This window comes from Epinephelus lanceolatus, chromosome 22, assembly GCF_041903045.1.
Source record: "Epinephelus lanceolatus isolate andai-2023 chromosome 22, ASM4190304v1, whole genome shotgun sequence".
Taxonomy (NCBI): domain Eukaryota; kingdom Metazoa; phylum Chordata; class Actinopteri; order Perciformes; family Serranidae; genus Epinephelus; species Epinephelus lanceolatus.
Genome location: NC_135755.1, coordinates 14,168,241 through 14,185,400, shown reverse-complemented (window position 1 = coordinate 14,185,400; position 17,160 = coordinate 14,168,241). Strand labels below are relative to the sequence as shown.

The window sequence follows — 17,160 nt, the reverse complement described above, 5'->3', positions numbered from 1 at the left end:
TGTTTTGTATGAGAAACAAATTGTCACTTTATTATTTTTCATTACATTCACCTGCACTTACATTCACTCATGAGATCATAATGGTAACCTTGTTTTTGGCTTAATTATGTTTGTATTTACGCATTTACTACGTCTCTCACTGACTGACGACCACTGAAAATCTTCCCATTTACATATAAATGTGAGGTCATCTTATCACATGTGCTGAGAGGATGAAGTTAGTTGTCACAGCTATCAGAGAATATAAATCTTTATTCACAGAATATCACAAATAATCACCCGGGACACCTAAAAGAACCCAAAATCTTCAGTAATTGGTTACAAAATTTTACATGCCTCAGAGATTGGTGTATTATAGCTCTCACATTAAAGGAACAGTTCACTGAAAAATCAAAAATACGTATTTTTCCTTTTACCTGCAGTGCTGTTTATTAACTTAGATTGTTTTGGTGTGAGCTGCAGAGTGTTGGTAGAGATGTCTCTTTACAGAAATGATGACCTGGTTACTCACAGACCTTGTTGTGAGCAGTTCGACGTAGGAACTATTTCTTTCCACCAGACTACACCCTTAACCCTATCACTGCGCAGAAGGAAGAAGAGTGAATCTACTGCTAGCTCACCTAGCACGACTGAGCTTAGCTGAGGAGGACACCATTAATGTTGAGTAGATGCACACTTCCTTTTGCACAGTGATATGTTTGGTAGAAAGAAAATAGTTCCTACATGAAACTGCTCGCAACAAGGTCTGTGGATTATCTTGAGTAACCAGGTCATGATTTCTGGACAGTGACATCACACTTGAGTTTTTCACATGTACGTTTTTGGCGCCTTGAGCACCACAAGCTGAGTGCCATCTAGTTTCATTTTATTGGAGAGAAGGCAGACATCTCCAACACTCAGCAACTCACACCAAAACGATCAAGGTAAATAAGTGTATTTGATTTGGGGGTGAACGGTCCCTTTAAGGTTTCCAAATTTATTCTGGCACTTCAGAAGAGTAGTCAAAATATAATCAAAACATTAAGTGCTAATTTGTTCAGTTGCCACTGGAGCTTCAGAGTCGACAGCTCATCCCTCCCGTCACTGTGATGGTCTCTCCAGTGATGTACGAAGCCTCCTCTGAGCACAAGAAGGCAATCACTCCCCCGATTTCCTCTGGCTGTCCCACTCTAAAGGGAAAAAATGAATCAAGGAACATATGAAATATTATATTCTTTTGTGTATTATGCAGCATGTTAGTGACAACCTTCCATGTGAGCGTGAGCCGTACCTTTTAATGCAGAGCTGCTTTTTGAAATTGTCCATGATGTCCTCATTTTGCCATAACTGGGACAAAACAGTGGTGTGTTACAGAGACTACAGCATTCATCAAGTGTGAATAAACAAAGGAGACTTGACTCAAGGATTTAAGTGCGTGATGCAAAGAGGACTGTGTGTTTTAGTCTCCTCACCACAGAGCTGAAGCGGGTCTTGATGACTCCAGGGGCCACACAGTTGACTCTTATGTTACTGTGAGCCAGCTCAGGAGCCAGCACCCGCGTCAGACCCAGCAGTGCTGTCTTACTCACACTGTAAGGGCCCAGAGCCTGCAGGGACAAAGCGTCCATAACATAAACATACACGCTGGTTTATATGACTCAAACTCATCAAGAATTTTCTCAGTTTTTGGATTCTTCGTTTACAGTGGAGACATGCCAGAAAAGCAAAGTTTTCTTCCCAAATTCAACATAAACCAGAGCGAATAACTGCAATACAAATGGTCCTTTGGGGGGTGAAGTATTCCTTTTATATAAATATGTTTGAGATGAATGTTCTGACCTGCATTGGTTGGTATCCAGCGACAGATGACACAAATACTACATTCCCCCCTCTGAAAGGAAAGATACAGAGCAATAATTAAACATACAGTGGACAGTTTTATAGTCTTTGTTGTCGTTCGGATCAGTTTGTCACTCACCCCCTTTTTTCCATATGAGGCGCCACCAACTTGGTCATTAGGAAGGCGGCTTTCACATTTATAGACAGGATCTAAAGAAAAAGATCCCATAAATTATCCTGTATTACAATAAATGAAAGGAGGAATGAGACGCAGAATCATTTCAACAAGTCTTCATGTTTTTATTTTATAAATGAGGCCTGGGGCTTCATCTATTGTTGTGTACCTTGTCCCAGACCTCCTCCGTGGAGTCCATGACGCTTCCAAAGAAAGGGTTGACTGCTGCGTTGGACACCAGGATATCAATGCCCCCGCACTGATCCAGAGTCTATACCAAGCACACGATGAGACTATTAATGAGGTTGAGCTGGATGAATCAGACAACCTCATAATTATGGATATGCAGCCATGTGGCTCAAACTTCTTTGATGCAGTTGTGTATGAATCATTTAACTGTGGTTGACAGAATTTAAAAATACTGACCAGTTGAACCAGTTTCTCTCTGTCTTCCCCGATGCCAACATTACAGGTGGTCCCAGTCACTTGGATGCTCTGGCTCTGCAGCAGCGCCACAGCCTTGTCCACGTTGGCCTGCCGCCGGCTGCTCACCACCACATGAGCTCCTCTCTTTCCCAGAGCCTGAGCTGCAGCTAGACCAATACTGAGGAAGAGAAGAAGAGTATCTAAGTGGATTTTTAGTCACCAAACATGAGTGTTTTGTGTCAAACTGTCACTCTTTCCAGCAGCTTTTTAGGTACCAAATGTGTTTTGTAGCGACCTGTCGCTGTTTTTCTTGTGGCTTTTTAGTTTCCAAACATGGGTGTTTTGTGGCAAACTGTCACTGTGTTTCCAGCAGTTATTTGGTATCAAATGTAGGGTGTTTTGTAGTGACCTGTCACTGTTTTTCCAGCATTTTTTTAGGGCACCAAACGTTGGTGTTTTGTAGCGACCTGTCGCTGTTTTTCAAGTGGCTTTCTAGGCACCAAACGGGTGTTTTGTAGCAAACCTTCACTGTGTTTCCCATGTAATATCAGGCATCAAACATGGGTGTTTTGTAGCGACCTGTCACTGTTTTTCCAGCATTTCTTAGGCACCAAACGCAGGTGTTTTGTAGCAAAATGTTTGGGTTTCCAGCAGCTTTTTAGGTACCAAATGTAGGTGTTGTGTAGTGACCTGTCGCTGTTTTCCCCATGGCTTTTTAGTCACCAAACATGGGTGTTTTGTGGCAAACTGTCACTGTGTTTCCAGCAGTTTTTTTAGGTACCAAATGTAGGTGTTTTGAAGCAGCCTGTTGTTGTGTTTCCAGCTACTTTTTTAGTCACCAAACATGGGTGTTGAAGCGACCTGTCAGTTTTTCCAGCATTTTTTTAGGCACCAAACATTGGTGTTTTATAGCAAACTGTTGCTGTTTTTCAAGTGGCTTTCTAGGCACCAAACATGGGTGTTTTGTAGCGACCTGTCACTGTTTTTCCAGCACTTTTTAGGCACCAAACATTGGTGTTTTATAGCAAACTGTTGCTGTTTTTCAAGTGGCTTTCTAGGCACCAAACATGGGTGTTTTGTAGCAAACCTTCGCTCTGTTTCCCATGTCATATTAGGTGTCAAACATGGGTGTTTTGTAGCGACCTGTCACTGTTTTTCCTGCATTTTTTAGGCACCAAACGCAGGTGTTTTGTAGCAAACTGTCTGTGTTTCCAGCAGCTTTTAAGGTACCAAATCTAGGTGTTTTGTAGCAGCCTGTTGTTGTGTTTCCAGCAGCTTTTTTAGGCATCAACCATGGGTGTTTTGAAGCAACCTCTCACTGTTTTTCCAGCATTTTTTAAGCACCAAACATTGGTGTTTTGTAGCAACCTTGGCAGGGCCCCCAAACCCACTATTTCATATGTGTCCCCCCTAAATTTTGAAACAAAACATCCGCCTTTGTGCTCCAAAGACAAGAATAATGCCACCACTGGTGTTGAAAGGCAAAGAGCCCCTGGATATGTACTGTCACAGAAACCTGCTGTTCTTGTTCATATATTTTTCAGGCATGTAAAATATTTTTAAAAGTACAGGTAAAACTTTTCAGCAAGGGATGGTATCTCCTTTTTAAATTTAAATACAGTTTGATGTACCACTTTGCCCGGGATTTCCCTGTCTTGACCTGAGGTGTTGCAGTCAGTGCAAAGGTGAGGACGCTTTCAATACCAGCTTCATACAATTTGCATAATTTAGTGTTTTTGTCTGTCTGTGTCAGTGCTTCATCAGAGCAGCAGATAACTATTGCAGAAGCCATTTTCTTACTTACTAATCTCTGTATTTTAGGGCAGCACAGGCATTCATCATGTAATTCTTACCCATCTGTGGAGGCAGTGACAATGGCTACCTTTCCAGCAAGGCTGCTTTGAGACATGCTCCTTTGTCCAGCGACAGGATTGGTCCTAAGGCACCTGAATACACTCCTCAACATCACCTGTGAGCAAAGAATATGAAGTCACGGATATATTTTATGAAAACACTGGGTAACTGGGGCAGAGGTCACCTGGACTCTGACAGCAGTGGTGCCCAAAGTGAACTTGAAGCCACTTTCTCTTAAGTCACTTCAACTAATAACTGACACATGGTGACAACAATAATAAATAGTTGATTGGTATACTTAAAGAGACAAAATCAAGACTATTTGGAGCATATTTAAGTTTGTACGCAGCTACATTGTATAAACAACTAATGCAAATGCGCAAATGTGATCAAACGCTTTATCTCACCCTGCAGTTCATGCGGTATTGAAGATAAGGTTCAACTAAAATCTAAAAAATCGTTTGAGGACTATCAAAGTCTGCTGCCTGGAGTTTAGACTACCTCTATGAACGTGTAGCTACAGCCAGTTTCCGGGTAAATAATACGATGTCAAAATAAAAGCCTCCAGCAAGTAGCCCAGTGCAGTTGCCTGCTCTTTGATTCAGTTGTACAGCCAAGTCCCTCCCAAAAATATGCTATACATTTAGGGACTATTAAATGTTGTTTTACTATCCGATGATAGTATTAGCTCGAGGCGCACGTTTTGTTTTTTTCCTCAGTTTACAGCTTAGTTTTCCGATGAACAGCAAAATCCGGACGTCCCTAAACACAACACACAAAGCCGAGCCAATCACAGAGGTGGTGTGTTCACGGCTGCGGATACCTGCGCGATTTCACAGATGTTGGATAGGTCTACAACCTGAAGCTAACGCGCACGCTATGCTACTGGATCAGTGAATGGCGTCAACCCCTGAAGGAGGCGGAGATAGCGTTGTTGTCATCGCCGAAGATGATTGAACGCCGATGGCCTCAGATTTTCACGCCTGAAAAGAAGTGATTTTTACGTTTGTGAGACTGTACGCCGACGCGAAGTTTATGGGTGATAAGAGAATAAAGCAAGGTATTTATTTTAACAACGATACTTTGGGTGCTAATGTTGGCTCGTGCGCGTATTAACGGTTTTCCCCCGGCGGTGCCATTGTTGTTTTGAACTGAACTTTGGCGTTAGCAGCGAAAGGCGATGAAGATAACCAGCGTTATCATAGCTAACAGTATCTAGCTAATGTTGGTAGCTAGGCCGCGACAACACGGCGAATGTTATATTAGCTAGCTACTGTTCAATTGAATTATCATTTTAATCTGAATAGTTATAAATAACTTTATAACACATATTTGATAGCGAGTGCACACCGGTTATTTAGCTACGATGCTAAGCTAACGTTAGCTTAGCGGGTTGCTTCTAACGTAACGTTACTGGGCGTGGAAATGATAGACAGGTGTTGCCGCTGCCTGCCCTACCTTTTATTTCACATGTGCCTCGTAGCGTACGAGTTGAGGCTGACTAAACAGTCTCGGTGTAATGTGAGTGAGTCGTGAAAAAGCGTTTGTGCACTGATTTCAGGATCTTTATGAAGGCGGAGACGACCCGGACTTTGAGATGTGTCCTCCCCGGACTCAGCTGTGTCTCCGCACCGAGCCTCTCCGGCGACCAACATATACATAAGAAGAACCGCTGATCTAGATGGACGACCCCGACTGATCCGGACTCTGGAGTTATAGTTTCTCTCTGAGACATAACTGTTATCTTGGCAATAATGTCTGTCTCTGTGAGTACAGTGTTTGTGTCTTTGTGTATGTGCATTTGCATGTCTTCTTCTTGAGTACACATGCAATCAAAACTAAATATATATATATATATATATATATATATATATATATATATATATATATATATATATATATATATATATATAAAATCTATTTTGCACGCTTTTACCTTTTGTACATTCTCACTATGTCTGTATATTTTATTAGGATCCTCATTGCCTCCATTACTGTTCTAAGGGGGTCCCACATGGCTCAATGGAGCCTAGCTGTCCCCAGGGGGTTGGTTTAGAAAATGAAAGGGGGCCTGACTCTCTGGCTTTGGGTTGGCAATTAAATCCTAAACAGCAAAGGGACAGATGTGCCTCTCATCCCCTCCCCCTCCCTCTCATCTCGCTCATTACCATTAAGCCCTTGTGTCCATTTGATCATTGATCCTCCCTGACTGTGCCCCTTGCTCTCTCTCAGCTCCATGATTATTGACACAGCTGTGAATTATGTGATGATGCTCGTTTTTATGCTTTAAATTTTTCTTTGTGCGTTCTCCCATCCTCTTCCTGTCCCTCTGTCTCTCGCACGGACATTTTACGAGATCTTCCCTATTCACTCGTATTCACACTCTATTCAATAGCCCTGAACAATCGACCTTTTTATGCCCCTGACTTGGCACTGCCACGTCAATGTACTTGTTTGTTTGTGGTGAGCAGATGTGAGACACTAGCTTGTGTGAATTTAGGCTGTAGATTAAAACCTGTTCTTGGCGTGTGTTGTGTGAGTTACTGAAGGGAAGGGTCCGTGTTTATGATTTTTGCTGTTTTTGTCCTCTTTCTCAGACGGTATTGGCAAAGGCGCTGTTTGACAACACGGCAGAAAGCCCAGAGGAGCTGGCTTTCCGGAAGGGTGACATCCTGATGGTTCTTGAACAGGAGCAGAGTGGCGGGCCAGGCTGGTGGCTCTGCTCCCTACATGGCAGACAGGGCATTGCACCTGCGAACCGCCTTCGACTCCTCCAGACCGCCCCGCCCCCAGGCTCAGACCCCCGACGTAACCCTGCTGAGGACTCCGTCTACCTGTCGCCTGTTCCCCCACTGGCCCGGACTGCTGTCAGCAGTAGTGCAGAGGACATAGATGGAGTGTATCGCTCCCCGCCAGCTGTGGGCGAGGGACGAGGAGCTGCCTCAAGGCCGGGGGAGCTCCGCAGAGTCGAGGGTGGGCGCCCACGCTCCCACTCCAGCTCTGGCACCCGGCCCAGACCTGACTGGGATTTAGGGGTGACGGGGCGTCCGCGCTCACCCTCTCTGAGAGGACGGGGCTCAGAAGCGACAGGAACACTTTATCAGACTCCAGTAAGTCCCATGCCTTCAGCAGCTCAGCATGCCAGACCACCACTCATGGCTTCAGAGTCTGTGTACCTCTCCCCCACTGGAGTACCACGGGCAGCTGATGAACCAGAGGACACTACATATCTAGTTCCTAGAGAAACACTAACAGCAGGACACTCTGACGACTGTTACTTGGTGCCTAAAGGCACACCCCTTGCAGGTGATGATGTTTACCAGTCCCCAACAGGAGGAGTTGTGGGCACTGCTGTCTGCTCTAATGGCCCCAGTGGAACACCCGGTACCCCTCAGCCAAAAGTGAGCCAGAACACCCCAGGGGTGTACCAAACACCCACCTCTGTGGGAACAAGCCTTCACAGGACTTCAGCCACAGTTTTGGCTCACCAGCATCCATCTCACATATCCCCTGTCCAAGCATCTCCCAGACCTCTGCTCAAGGGAGTTTCCCCCAACTCTGCAGTTGCCAGAGGCAAACCCGGCCTGGCCTGTCATCGCGGGTCGCCTTTGCTGGTCAGAGCAGGCCAGGTCAGGGTTCCTGGATCACCAAATTTTGCCCGCAAACCTCCTCCACCAGCTCCTCCAGTGAGGGGAGTCACCAGGAAAGATGCTGCACCGTCATCCGCCGATTCTAACTCTGTTCCCAAACCCACTGCTCAGGTTACTAATGCAGGCCTGCAGCAAGAAGAGGACAAACAAAGAGGAGTTCCTCAGAGTAAGGATGAACAGATGAATAATGGCCTGGAAAAAAGCAACAATATGCAGAACAAAAAAGGAGAAAGTCAGGATTACGCAGATGCTGTGGATGACCAGGTATGTAGAGCTACTCCGCTTATCACACTGTTCAAACTAGAAACGTGTTACGTTGCAGGTTATTATCATTGTTATTTAATAGGTTTATACACACTTTAACTACTCCAAAAACGTGTTCTCGAGAGTTTGTGTATGGTTTGGATTTGCATGTCGTTTGAGTTTCATCAGCATGTTTGAAAATTATTCAAATTTTGACCGACGTGCAATCATAATTTGGTTTTGTGCTTCTGTTGTCTTGGTAGGTGTATGATACTCCTCCCAGTGGCAGGTGGCAGCGTCCAGTCCCATCCTCCCTGGGTGATGATGACGGTATCTATGACACCCCTCGCAGTGTACCACCACAAGCTGACTCTGAGACAGAGGTAAAGATACCACTTAGCAGCAGGGTTTTACCAAGAGCTGAATTATCTGCAATCCTCTCCAAAACAAACGGATATGGTGCTTTAAACTGGTAAAAACACTAAATAAAGCAGTTTAACATTAAAAATCAGAGTTTTTCCAATGCTGTAACTTCACAACTCAACAAAATATTGAGCATATAACATGTTATATATGCGTGTTGTGCCTATAATTACGCTCTTTTATTTTCTGACAGTCAAATGATAATCCTTGTGGTTGATATGATTGACCACGAAATCGCTGGGAACTGTGGTAAACTGGTGTGTTTAGTTCATGTCTGTACAAGTGTAGCGTTTCACCAACAAGAGATGACTATCAAATACCCTGTCACCATTTCTTCCCACATTCCACCATTGGTCTGTCTCCCTGCCCCCCTTTAAGGCGAGGCCACACCTGTCTCTCTCTGCTGTGGGAGCCTGTCTATCCAGTCCAAATGCTGCTGCTATTTTTTCTCAGTCACACCCATCTGTCAGGGCCATGCCAAGGCCATACCACCACCACCAGCACCCTGCCCCCAGTGGTCTCCCCCTTTAATGTTACTTAAAAATGTCTGCCAGCTGTTGGATTATTTTTTCCTCCTTGCCTGCAGTTACTGTATGTGGACGCATTGTTTTTACTCTCAGCTGGTTAAGGGGACAAATGTCTCCCTGCACTCCGTTTTGCTTTTGTGATGACTCTGTGATGCCATTCAGTCTGATTAGCCATGAACAAGACAGGTTTCAATCAAGTCTAATGGTGTGTTCACACTGAACACAAAGTGAACTTTAGTCTTGGGTGCCTCTCGTCAATAATCATTTACACAGAAACCCCTTACATTTTTTCCCAGTCCATAGAAATCATTCTCTGTCAATACAAGCATAAAATAAGCAACACATACAATTTAAAAAAATCTTCTGTCTTCTCCCCCCTTGTAGGTCTATGATGTCCCCACTCTCTCTTTGAATATGTCCACATCAGATGTCCAGCCTGATGAAGTTGATGACGACGTATACAGCGTTCCTACACTTCCAGGTGTGCCTCTGGGCCCAGGAGAGTCCACCATCAGCCTCTCTGCTGAGGATGCCGGCCAGGTTGGACAGGCCTGTCGTGTCCCTGGATCTGAGAAACGAGCCAGCGGCGGAGGTCATAATCAGGACACTTCTGAGCCAGACTGTGGCATCTATGACATGCCTGCCTTGACCTCCGAAGTCCTCCCTCACTCTTTGTCATCCTCCTCCACTTCCACTCGCCGCCTCTCTGTTTCTAGTAACGGTTCGGGCGACATGCAGTGGAGAGCAACGCTTTCCAGCCTTGTCCACTCAGTGCTGAGCACGGCCTCCTGCCCGGCCTCCACCCTGTCATCACGGGACCTGGCCACCTCGTTGGCTGAAATCCTGTCGACCTGGAAAGCCAGTCATTCAGATGATCCACCACCGCCTCTTCAGCAGGCGTGGGCTCGTCTATCAGACCTTCTCCCGGCGTTATCCGCAATTGGCAACGCTCCGCCATCTGAAGGGCTGTTGACGCTCGTCCAGCGCTCCCTTGAAGAAAGTGCCCTGCTCTTGCAGGCTCAGGGCCGACCACGTTTGCCTTCCCAAGATTCCCTGTCCCGCAGGCCATTGCCTGCGCTCCCTGTGCCTGATGGGAAGTCATCAGGAGGAGGCATGGGCTCACGTAAAGGTAGCTGGATCCAGGAGAGGCCCCTGCCCCCGACCCCTCAGCCTGCTTTCCCTTTGCCTCCCACTGTGTCGACTGTGACACTCACAGTGGGCCCTGTTGATGGAGAAGATGACCCCAGCAATGAGTACGCAGGGATCGGCTTGACTCCCATCCCCGCACCTGTACCAACTGGAGACAGCGTTGGATACGTCAAGCTACAGGTCAGTTTTCATGATGAAATTAATGGATGTGTTGTACAACATCTGCATGAAAAACTGGATCTTTGCAGACCACTTATATATCCATTTACTTTCACATTTCTAGCTCTATAGCTTGCTCTGTTTGTTAGTTGGTTGGTCGGCAAGGTTGGGTACAGTTCAAATTTGAACTGATACTGGTCTGGGTTCCTGTTCTGGTACCTAGGATCTGGCTCTGGTACCCAACGATACCTTTTTTCAGTACTTTGTATTAGAGATGCACCAATCCAGCTTTTAAAGTTGTGATACCGATCCCGATGCTGTGGCTTTGAGTATCAGCCGATATCGATCCGATACCATGGTTGACCTAAAAAGCTATATACCTTTACATGTAGAACAGGAAAGACTAGAGGCATCAGGCATTGATGACTGCACAGTTCTTTCCTAAGATAAAATGAAACAAGATGAAACAAATTAATGCAATTGTGCAATCTGATGAAGTGACTGTGGCAGTCTGTTACTACATCCAAGCTTTGTGGCGCTCTGCCTCCGGTCTGACGTTGAATCTAGCGGCTCAGTTTAGCTCTGTTGCTGCCCGTTTTCCAGGCCTTGGGGTGCTTTGTAGCACTTCCGCCTCTTGTCAAAGCCCCGCGTTCTCACCCAGATGCACTCTATGGTGCCAACATTTGGCACTGATCGATTAAACATGAATTGAATTGGTAGTACCGCCGTAATTCAGTCGGTCCCCTTAAAAGTACCAAGTTTGGTAGGCAACTCAAAGAACATGGCACATTCACAAGTACTGTGCAAGGCTGAGTCAAGAACTAAGCTGTTTTTTTATCGCAAGTAATATGGGGATATTCAACCGCACTATCGGATATTTTCCTCACATTGTGTAGCCCTAAATACATCAAACATGGACAGTAGCTGTGTCTGTAAACACCCCTGACTGTTCTATCCGTCCCACACTAGGGTAAACCTGATCCACTTCCGGACGTCCTGGGTGAGAATGGACACACACAAATCACTGCAGAGCCAACGGTGAGTCCCTTCCTCTATTTTTACCTCCACACACTCAGTCGTTAGCTCCTACAGTCCAAAGGATTCTTACATGATTTGTGTTGCACAGAAACACGCAGCAAGTCAGCACAGATAAGTCATTGATTCACTCTGTGTTCACAGTGCGCCCTGTTTACTAATGAGCACTGTGACTCATTAATCCAGCTCACTGCAGCTTTTTGGCTCCCGATGTCGTCTAAATCCATCCTCAGTCTACACCTACTGTGTTTACACAACACCAGTTGACTTTATATCACGTTAACCCTTTGTTCATGTCTTCCTTGTGAATCTGCACGCACATCCATCAGGCCATGAGATTCAGAGTGTGTTTCTGATGTTTAGGCTTTTGTTCTTCAGGGAATCCAACATCAAGGCTTGTGACAGCACACAGAAGCAAAATTACAATCAGTCATTGTCTTACGTTTTCTCTTGAGTCAGTTTCGTCTTCTGTCGCTTGAGACTGAGGTCATGTTTTCTTATCACTCAGTCTGCATGTTTTCTACTCCTTGCTGGATTCCTTGGTTGCGCCACAGACGACCAACAAGAGGTCACTTGTAAATCTTAACAATCTTGCCTCACATAGAACGAAAGCTGCAGGACAATAAGAGACAGAAAGGCTCAGTCATTTGCTGACGTACTGTGTATATATATGTGTGTGCGTGTGTGTGTGTGTGTGTGTGTGTCAGAATCTCTGGCTTTTAAGTTATGTATAGGACTGCACATGTTACATTAACAACATTACACACCATTAATCAGAGGCCTGCATATGTTTGTTTACATGATGAAACTCTGATGTTCGGGAGTTAAAGGCAGCGTGGAGCATTCACACTGATGAATGATAATGTTCTGTAAACAGAAGACACATGCTGCACGCTCCGGCTGTGTCTGCAGTAAATTAGGATGGATTCTGATTGGCTGTCAGCGTCTCTGTTCATGAAATCGCTCTGAAAGTGATCCCAATGATATTGTTTGCCACTGTTGTCGTCGTTACAGTTGAGATGTGGACTCATTGCTTATTTTTTTATAGTTATTATTACAATTATTGTTCTTGGTGTGGATGAGCCTTTAGATAAATGGTTGCTTGAGGTTAGAGCTAATTACTATTTTTTATTACGGATTCATATTTGAATTATTTTCTCAATTAACTATTTAGCCCATAAAATGTTAGAACATAGTGGAAAACTACTGTTATAATTTCCCAAAACCCAAACAAAGACAGCTACGTATCACATGTGATGAAGAAAAGGGTGAAAACCACCAAATTGTCATATTTGAGAAGCTGGAAGCTGCAACAATTTGGCTTAGAAATTTGATATAATTATTGTGGCCATTCAATTAATCAACTGATTATTGCAGCTTTACTAAAGACTCATTTAAATGTCATTTTTAACCTATGTGAAGTGCAGTACAGCAAAATGACTGAAAGCATGAATCACATCCATGGTTGTTGTGTATTTAATTTAATGTTTCTCATTCATTCTCCTTGTTTGGACTTTCTCAGCTGTTACAGGGACTCAAAGTCAAGTCCATTTAGCCTTACAATTTCTTCATTTCATCAGGAAAATGATACTTAATAGTGATGATTACATGAATGCAGTAGTCGAGCTAAGCTCATAGCTTGACTAATCAGTCAAGTCGGACTTCTCGTCATGTCTGAGTATACATGTAGAAGAGAAGATCTAATTTCTGACCAAGTACATTTGACTCCTCTGATAGGCGGCGCTGTGCCCTTTTTAATATAGTGTGTATTGAACTAGTTCCGGTTTTTGCATCTCGGTCACCATGGTGTTTGTTTGTTTGTTTTTCCGGGAGTTACTGCTCTGCTGCTACGTCATCTCCTTCTTCTCCTTCTTCCGGGTGAAAGCCCGCAAAAGAAAAAATGGTGCATGCACAGAACGCCGAGTCCAACTCCAGTCGGACTAAGTGGTTACATGCAGCAATAGTTCGACTTTCAATTGAATTATCTAGGTGTAGTCGAGCTATGGTTAGTCCAATTTCAGTCGGGCTAAGCTGTTTACATGCATTTAAATGTCTAGTTTCTGTCGGACTACACCGATAATTCGATTTTCTTAAGCTGCATGTAAACGTACTGACTGTCTGCTAGCTAGCTGCCACTGCACAGACAGTAGAATCCAACACGCAGAGAGAGAAACACAAAATTGCAAAGGAAACCTGCCAACAAATGCCAGGTATTTCCAAGTTCTGTGCTTGAGCAAGTGACAAAAAAGTCGAATTTTGTCTTACGATAATTATTTGGGAAAAATTGTCCCTTACCCTCACTTTTGATTATTGAAAAGCTGGTCTTAAATTTCATCTTCATCTTGCCTTAAGTTGTAGAAACCCTTACTTATTGCCAACAACGTATTTGGCCCTGTCCCTCAAACGCTAATATCATCTTTCCTTTTACAGTTGACTCCATCCCCTCCACTTCCTGTGTCTCTCTCCCTGGAGGACTCGGAGCTGCTGTCCTTCTACTCTTCCCAGAGCCTCGCTCACCTCTCCTGCCTGGCAGACGCCATCGACGTGCTCTTCAGCAGCGTGCAGGGGAACCAACCGCCCCGCATCTTCGTCGCCAGAGGGAAGAGTCTCATAGTGACGGCACACAAGCTGGTGTTCATCGGGGACACGCTCTCCCGCCTTCTCACCTCTGCTGACCTCCGGGCCAAGGTGCGTAGAGAAGATTGGTGTGAATAGTATAGTACAGTATACATGCTTTTAACTTAATGGACAATGACAGTTTTTATTTCCTTTCTCTGCTTCAGATAACAACCTCAGGGGGACGACTCTGCCAGGCCTTGAAGTCAGTTGTCGTGGCAACAAAAGGCGCTGCACAAAACTACCCGTCAGTATCCGCCACCCAGGAGATGGTGGACCGTGTCGCCGAGCTCTCCCAGCAGGCCGCGGGCTTCTCCACTCTGCTCCAGCGCCTGGCGGAAATATCTTCGTGATATTTCGTACCACTTGCGTAAAAAAAAAAACTTTGTTTACACTACACATATATTTTCTCTCTTTGAAATGCCTTATTTGTTGTTAGACTCTTTCACCACCTTTTGTTTGAGTGGGATTGAAGCAAGCGGAGTTGAAGTGTTGACCCTCGCTGCAGCTGTTACGGAGCTGGGTTTCGACTGTGTTGGTTCCTGTCCTCCCAGTGTGTGTTGGTTTGCCTTTTGTTTATATACTGACCTCTGTGCTTTGATGCCAGGCACACTTGTCTATTTGAGTGTTAACTTATTGAATATTTGAAGCCCCCTTGAAGGCTTTGAGCATCCGTGTGGACTGTTTATCTTGGGAGCTTTGCTTTGTTATGTCGGCCATATTTTCTTTTCCTCACATGATAGCCATTTTCCTTCCTTCCTTTATTTATTTAGCCATCCCCCTTGTTCCAAAAATAGCACAGAAGGAGGCCTTACATCCTGGTTCTGACCTACTTCTTACTGTTAACCTGAAAGGCCTTTTGTGAGCATCATTCTGAAGCTGCTGAGGCAGCATATCGAGTGTTTTTGGGCTTAATATGGAAGAAATGGAAGAGGCCCGACTTCCATTCTTAATCTGTGCAAGTACGTGTCGTGTTTGTGTCGTACCCATTTCCACTAGAAAGCAAAGTACAGTTCCACTCAAGGAGGATTACAACAACCATCTCTCAACACGTGTTCAGTTTACGCTCATGCAGTGACACACACCTCAAGAAGACGAATTAAAATCCTGTCTGACAGAGGGAGATCATATTTGAGTGACTGAGAGTGAGTAATGATAGCTGGGTGAGATGTTGCCTAATCCTGTTCTTTCCCACAGTCACGTGATAGCCTGGCAATGGATAACAAACCTGTCGACCGAGCTCACCTGTCTGCACACGTCTTGTTGTGACTGCATGCTCAACTTTCTTTGGCTTTCCTCGCTTTTCATGTTCATTTCCCATAAGATGCTCGTCCAAGTCAACAGTGCTTACTCACGTCTGCTTTGATCGGTTAAAGTCAGGTCGAAACTAAGGCTGGGTATGATACTTGTATCACATCAAGATGGATATTTAAGGGATAGTTGGGTTGTATGAGGTACTTGGTTATTGTCAGTGTATTACATACAGTAGATGTCACTCAGCATGTTGCCAGTTTGGAGAAGCACCCTGGAGTCTGACACGCAAGCTAAGCGATGTACTGCTGTGGAGGAGTAGTTTAAGTGTACGCTATATTGAGAACATTCTCGCAGCTTTACCTTAGCGTCCGACAGCGATTTCTCACAGGGAAATGAAACTGTATCACTATTTTCAAAGCCAGACTCCATTGCAGAGCTGTTTACAGGAGCTGCTGGTCTACCCCTACCTTGATCGTGTTATTTGGGACTTCAAAACCCAAACTAGCCCTTTAAAGCACCATAGTAGAACAGCAGCTCGCGTGTTCAGTGAGGCAAAATTACTGCTTTTGTTAATCGAGTCTTGTGGCTTTGACGAGAGTATAGATGGGGAACCGAAGCCGTCAGAATGGGGTGTTGAATGGAAAAACAAAGCATACAACCCAACTTATGAGCTGTCCCTTTAATATTTGGTTGATATATTTTGCCCAGCCTTAGTAAAAACTGTGAAATAAAGCACAGCACACTTTGTGATTGAAATATTTTGCATTTTAAATCCAACAAAACACTTACCTGTTTCCCATTTCAGACCATTGTATTACTGTCTGACCACTACCGTGTCTACTTGTACCACTTTTGAGATATAATGCGTCGGTCTACGCACATACAGCTCATACATACGTTAAATATGAAGCTGTGATGGAACAAAAAGTCGACTGGAAGTTGAACAAACACGATGTTTCTCACATTCACACTACAAATGGTGCTCCACAAAGCTGGAATATAATGTATCATCAGTCATGTTGTTTAAACTTATATTCAAGTTTTATTCTCAGATCCGTATGAGTATCATCAGGGCATTGCATAATCATCTTCTCAGCTGTGTGACTCAGTTTTAAATCATTATTTTACGACTGTGTCTTCTGTCACTTTTACATTCTCTCTGCTGCAGTGCCACCCTGTGGAGGTTTGAAGTATTACCTAATGAATACCTGCCTGCCAAAACAGGCTCTAATACTGTTTGTATGAAGAGAGCATGATCGGCAAGTAACCTTTAGTAGTATATTTATTACTGTCAAGTTTTTATGTTATTTGCTTTCCACTTTGCATGGCTTTAATTTGCTTAATTTATATATATATATATATATATACATATATATATATATATATGCACATCCTTCACTGTGGGGTGATTTTACTGGGTAATTTACAACTGACTTTTTTTTATTTTCCCCTGGGAAAAATATGTTAAGTTACAGTTCAAAGATAAGGCTGTTTTTCTTTTTGTACAAGAAAGGGTTTTTTTTACACTATGTGAACTCATTTGAGTCTGTTATCTGTATTTGCTGAGGTATAGAAGTCTCCTACAGTGATACACCCCCTTGCTTTTAACACTACATTTGATGTCTGTCTTGTATTCCTGTTCAGAATGCACAAATACATCTTTTGCAATTAAATGAATGTGTTTTGGTTATTTATTGCAGTATTGGTGTCCAAAAATAGATGATTTTGTTATTTGCCGGGCAAAAATATATATTTTTTCAGTAGATTAATTAATGCTCGATTAAAACTACTTAAAATTAAAAAATAGTTAATAAATAAAATAAATTAAATT

The 17,160-nt window shown here is 44.0% G+C and overlaps 2 protein-coding genes across 2 annotated transcripts; one reads left to right on the top strand and one right to left on the bottom strand.

Moving 5' to 3' along the window:
- Positions 1-2: 2 nt before the first annotated feature.
- dhrs4 (dehydrogenase/reductase (SDR family) member 4) lies at positions 3-4,825 on the bottom strand. Its single transcript, XM_033610123.2, has 9 exons — positions 4,681-4,825; positions 4,273-4,388; positions 2,420-2,597; positions 2,163-2,264; positions 1,958-2,028; positions 1,819-1,870; positions 1,452-1,586; positions 1,271-1,326; positions 3-1,169 (listed from the first exon to the last, which is right to left on the bottom strand). Exons 1-9 carry the CDS (start codon positions 4,690-4,692, stop codon positions 1,055-1,057), a joined length of 837 nt encoding a protein of 278 aa, XP_033466014.2. The 5' UTR covers positions 4,693-4,825; the 3' UTR covers positions 3-1,054.
- Positions 4,826-5,111: 286 nt separating this feature from the next.
- efs (embryonal Fyn-associated substrate) lies at positions 5,112-17,002 on the top strand. The gene is made up of 8 exons (XM_033609975.2): positions 5,112-5,333; positions 5,835-6,039; positions 6,871-8,187; positions 8,430-8,549; positions 9,501-10,445; positions 11,394-11,462; positions 13,890-14,147; positions 14,243-17,002. The coding sequence occupies exons 2-8, from the start codon at positions 6,028-6,030 to the stop codon at positions 14,426-14,428; spliced, it is 2,907 nt and encodes a 968-aa protein (XP_033465866.1). The 5' UTR covers positions 5,112-5,333; positions 5,835-6,027; the 3' UTR covers positions 14,429-17,002.
- Positions 17,003-17,160: the final 158 nt, after the last annotated feature.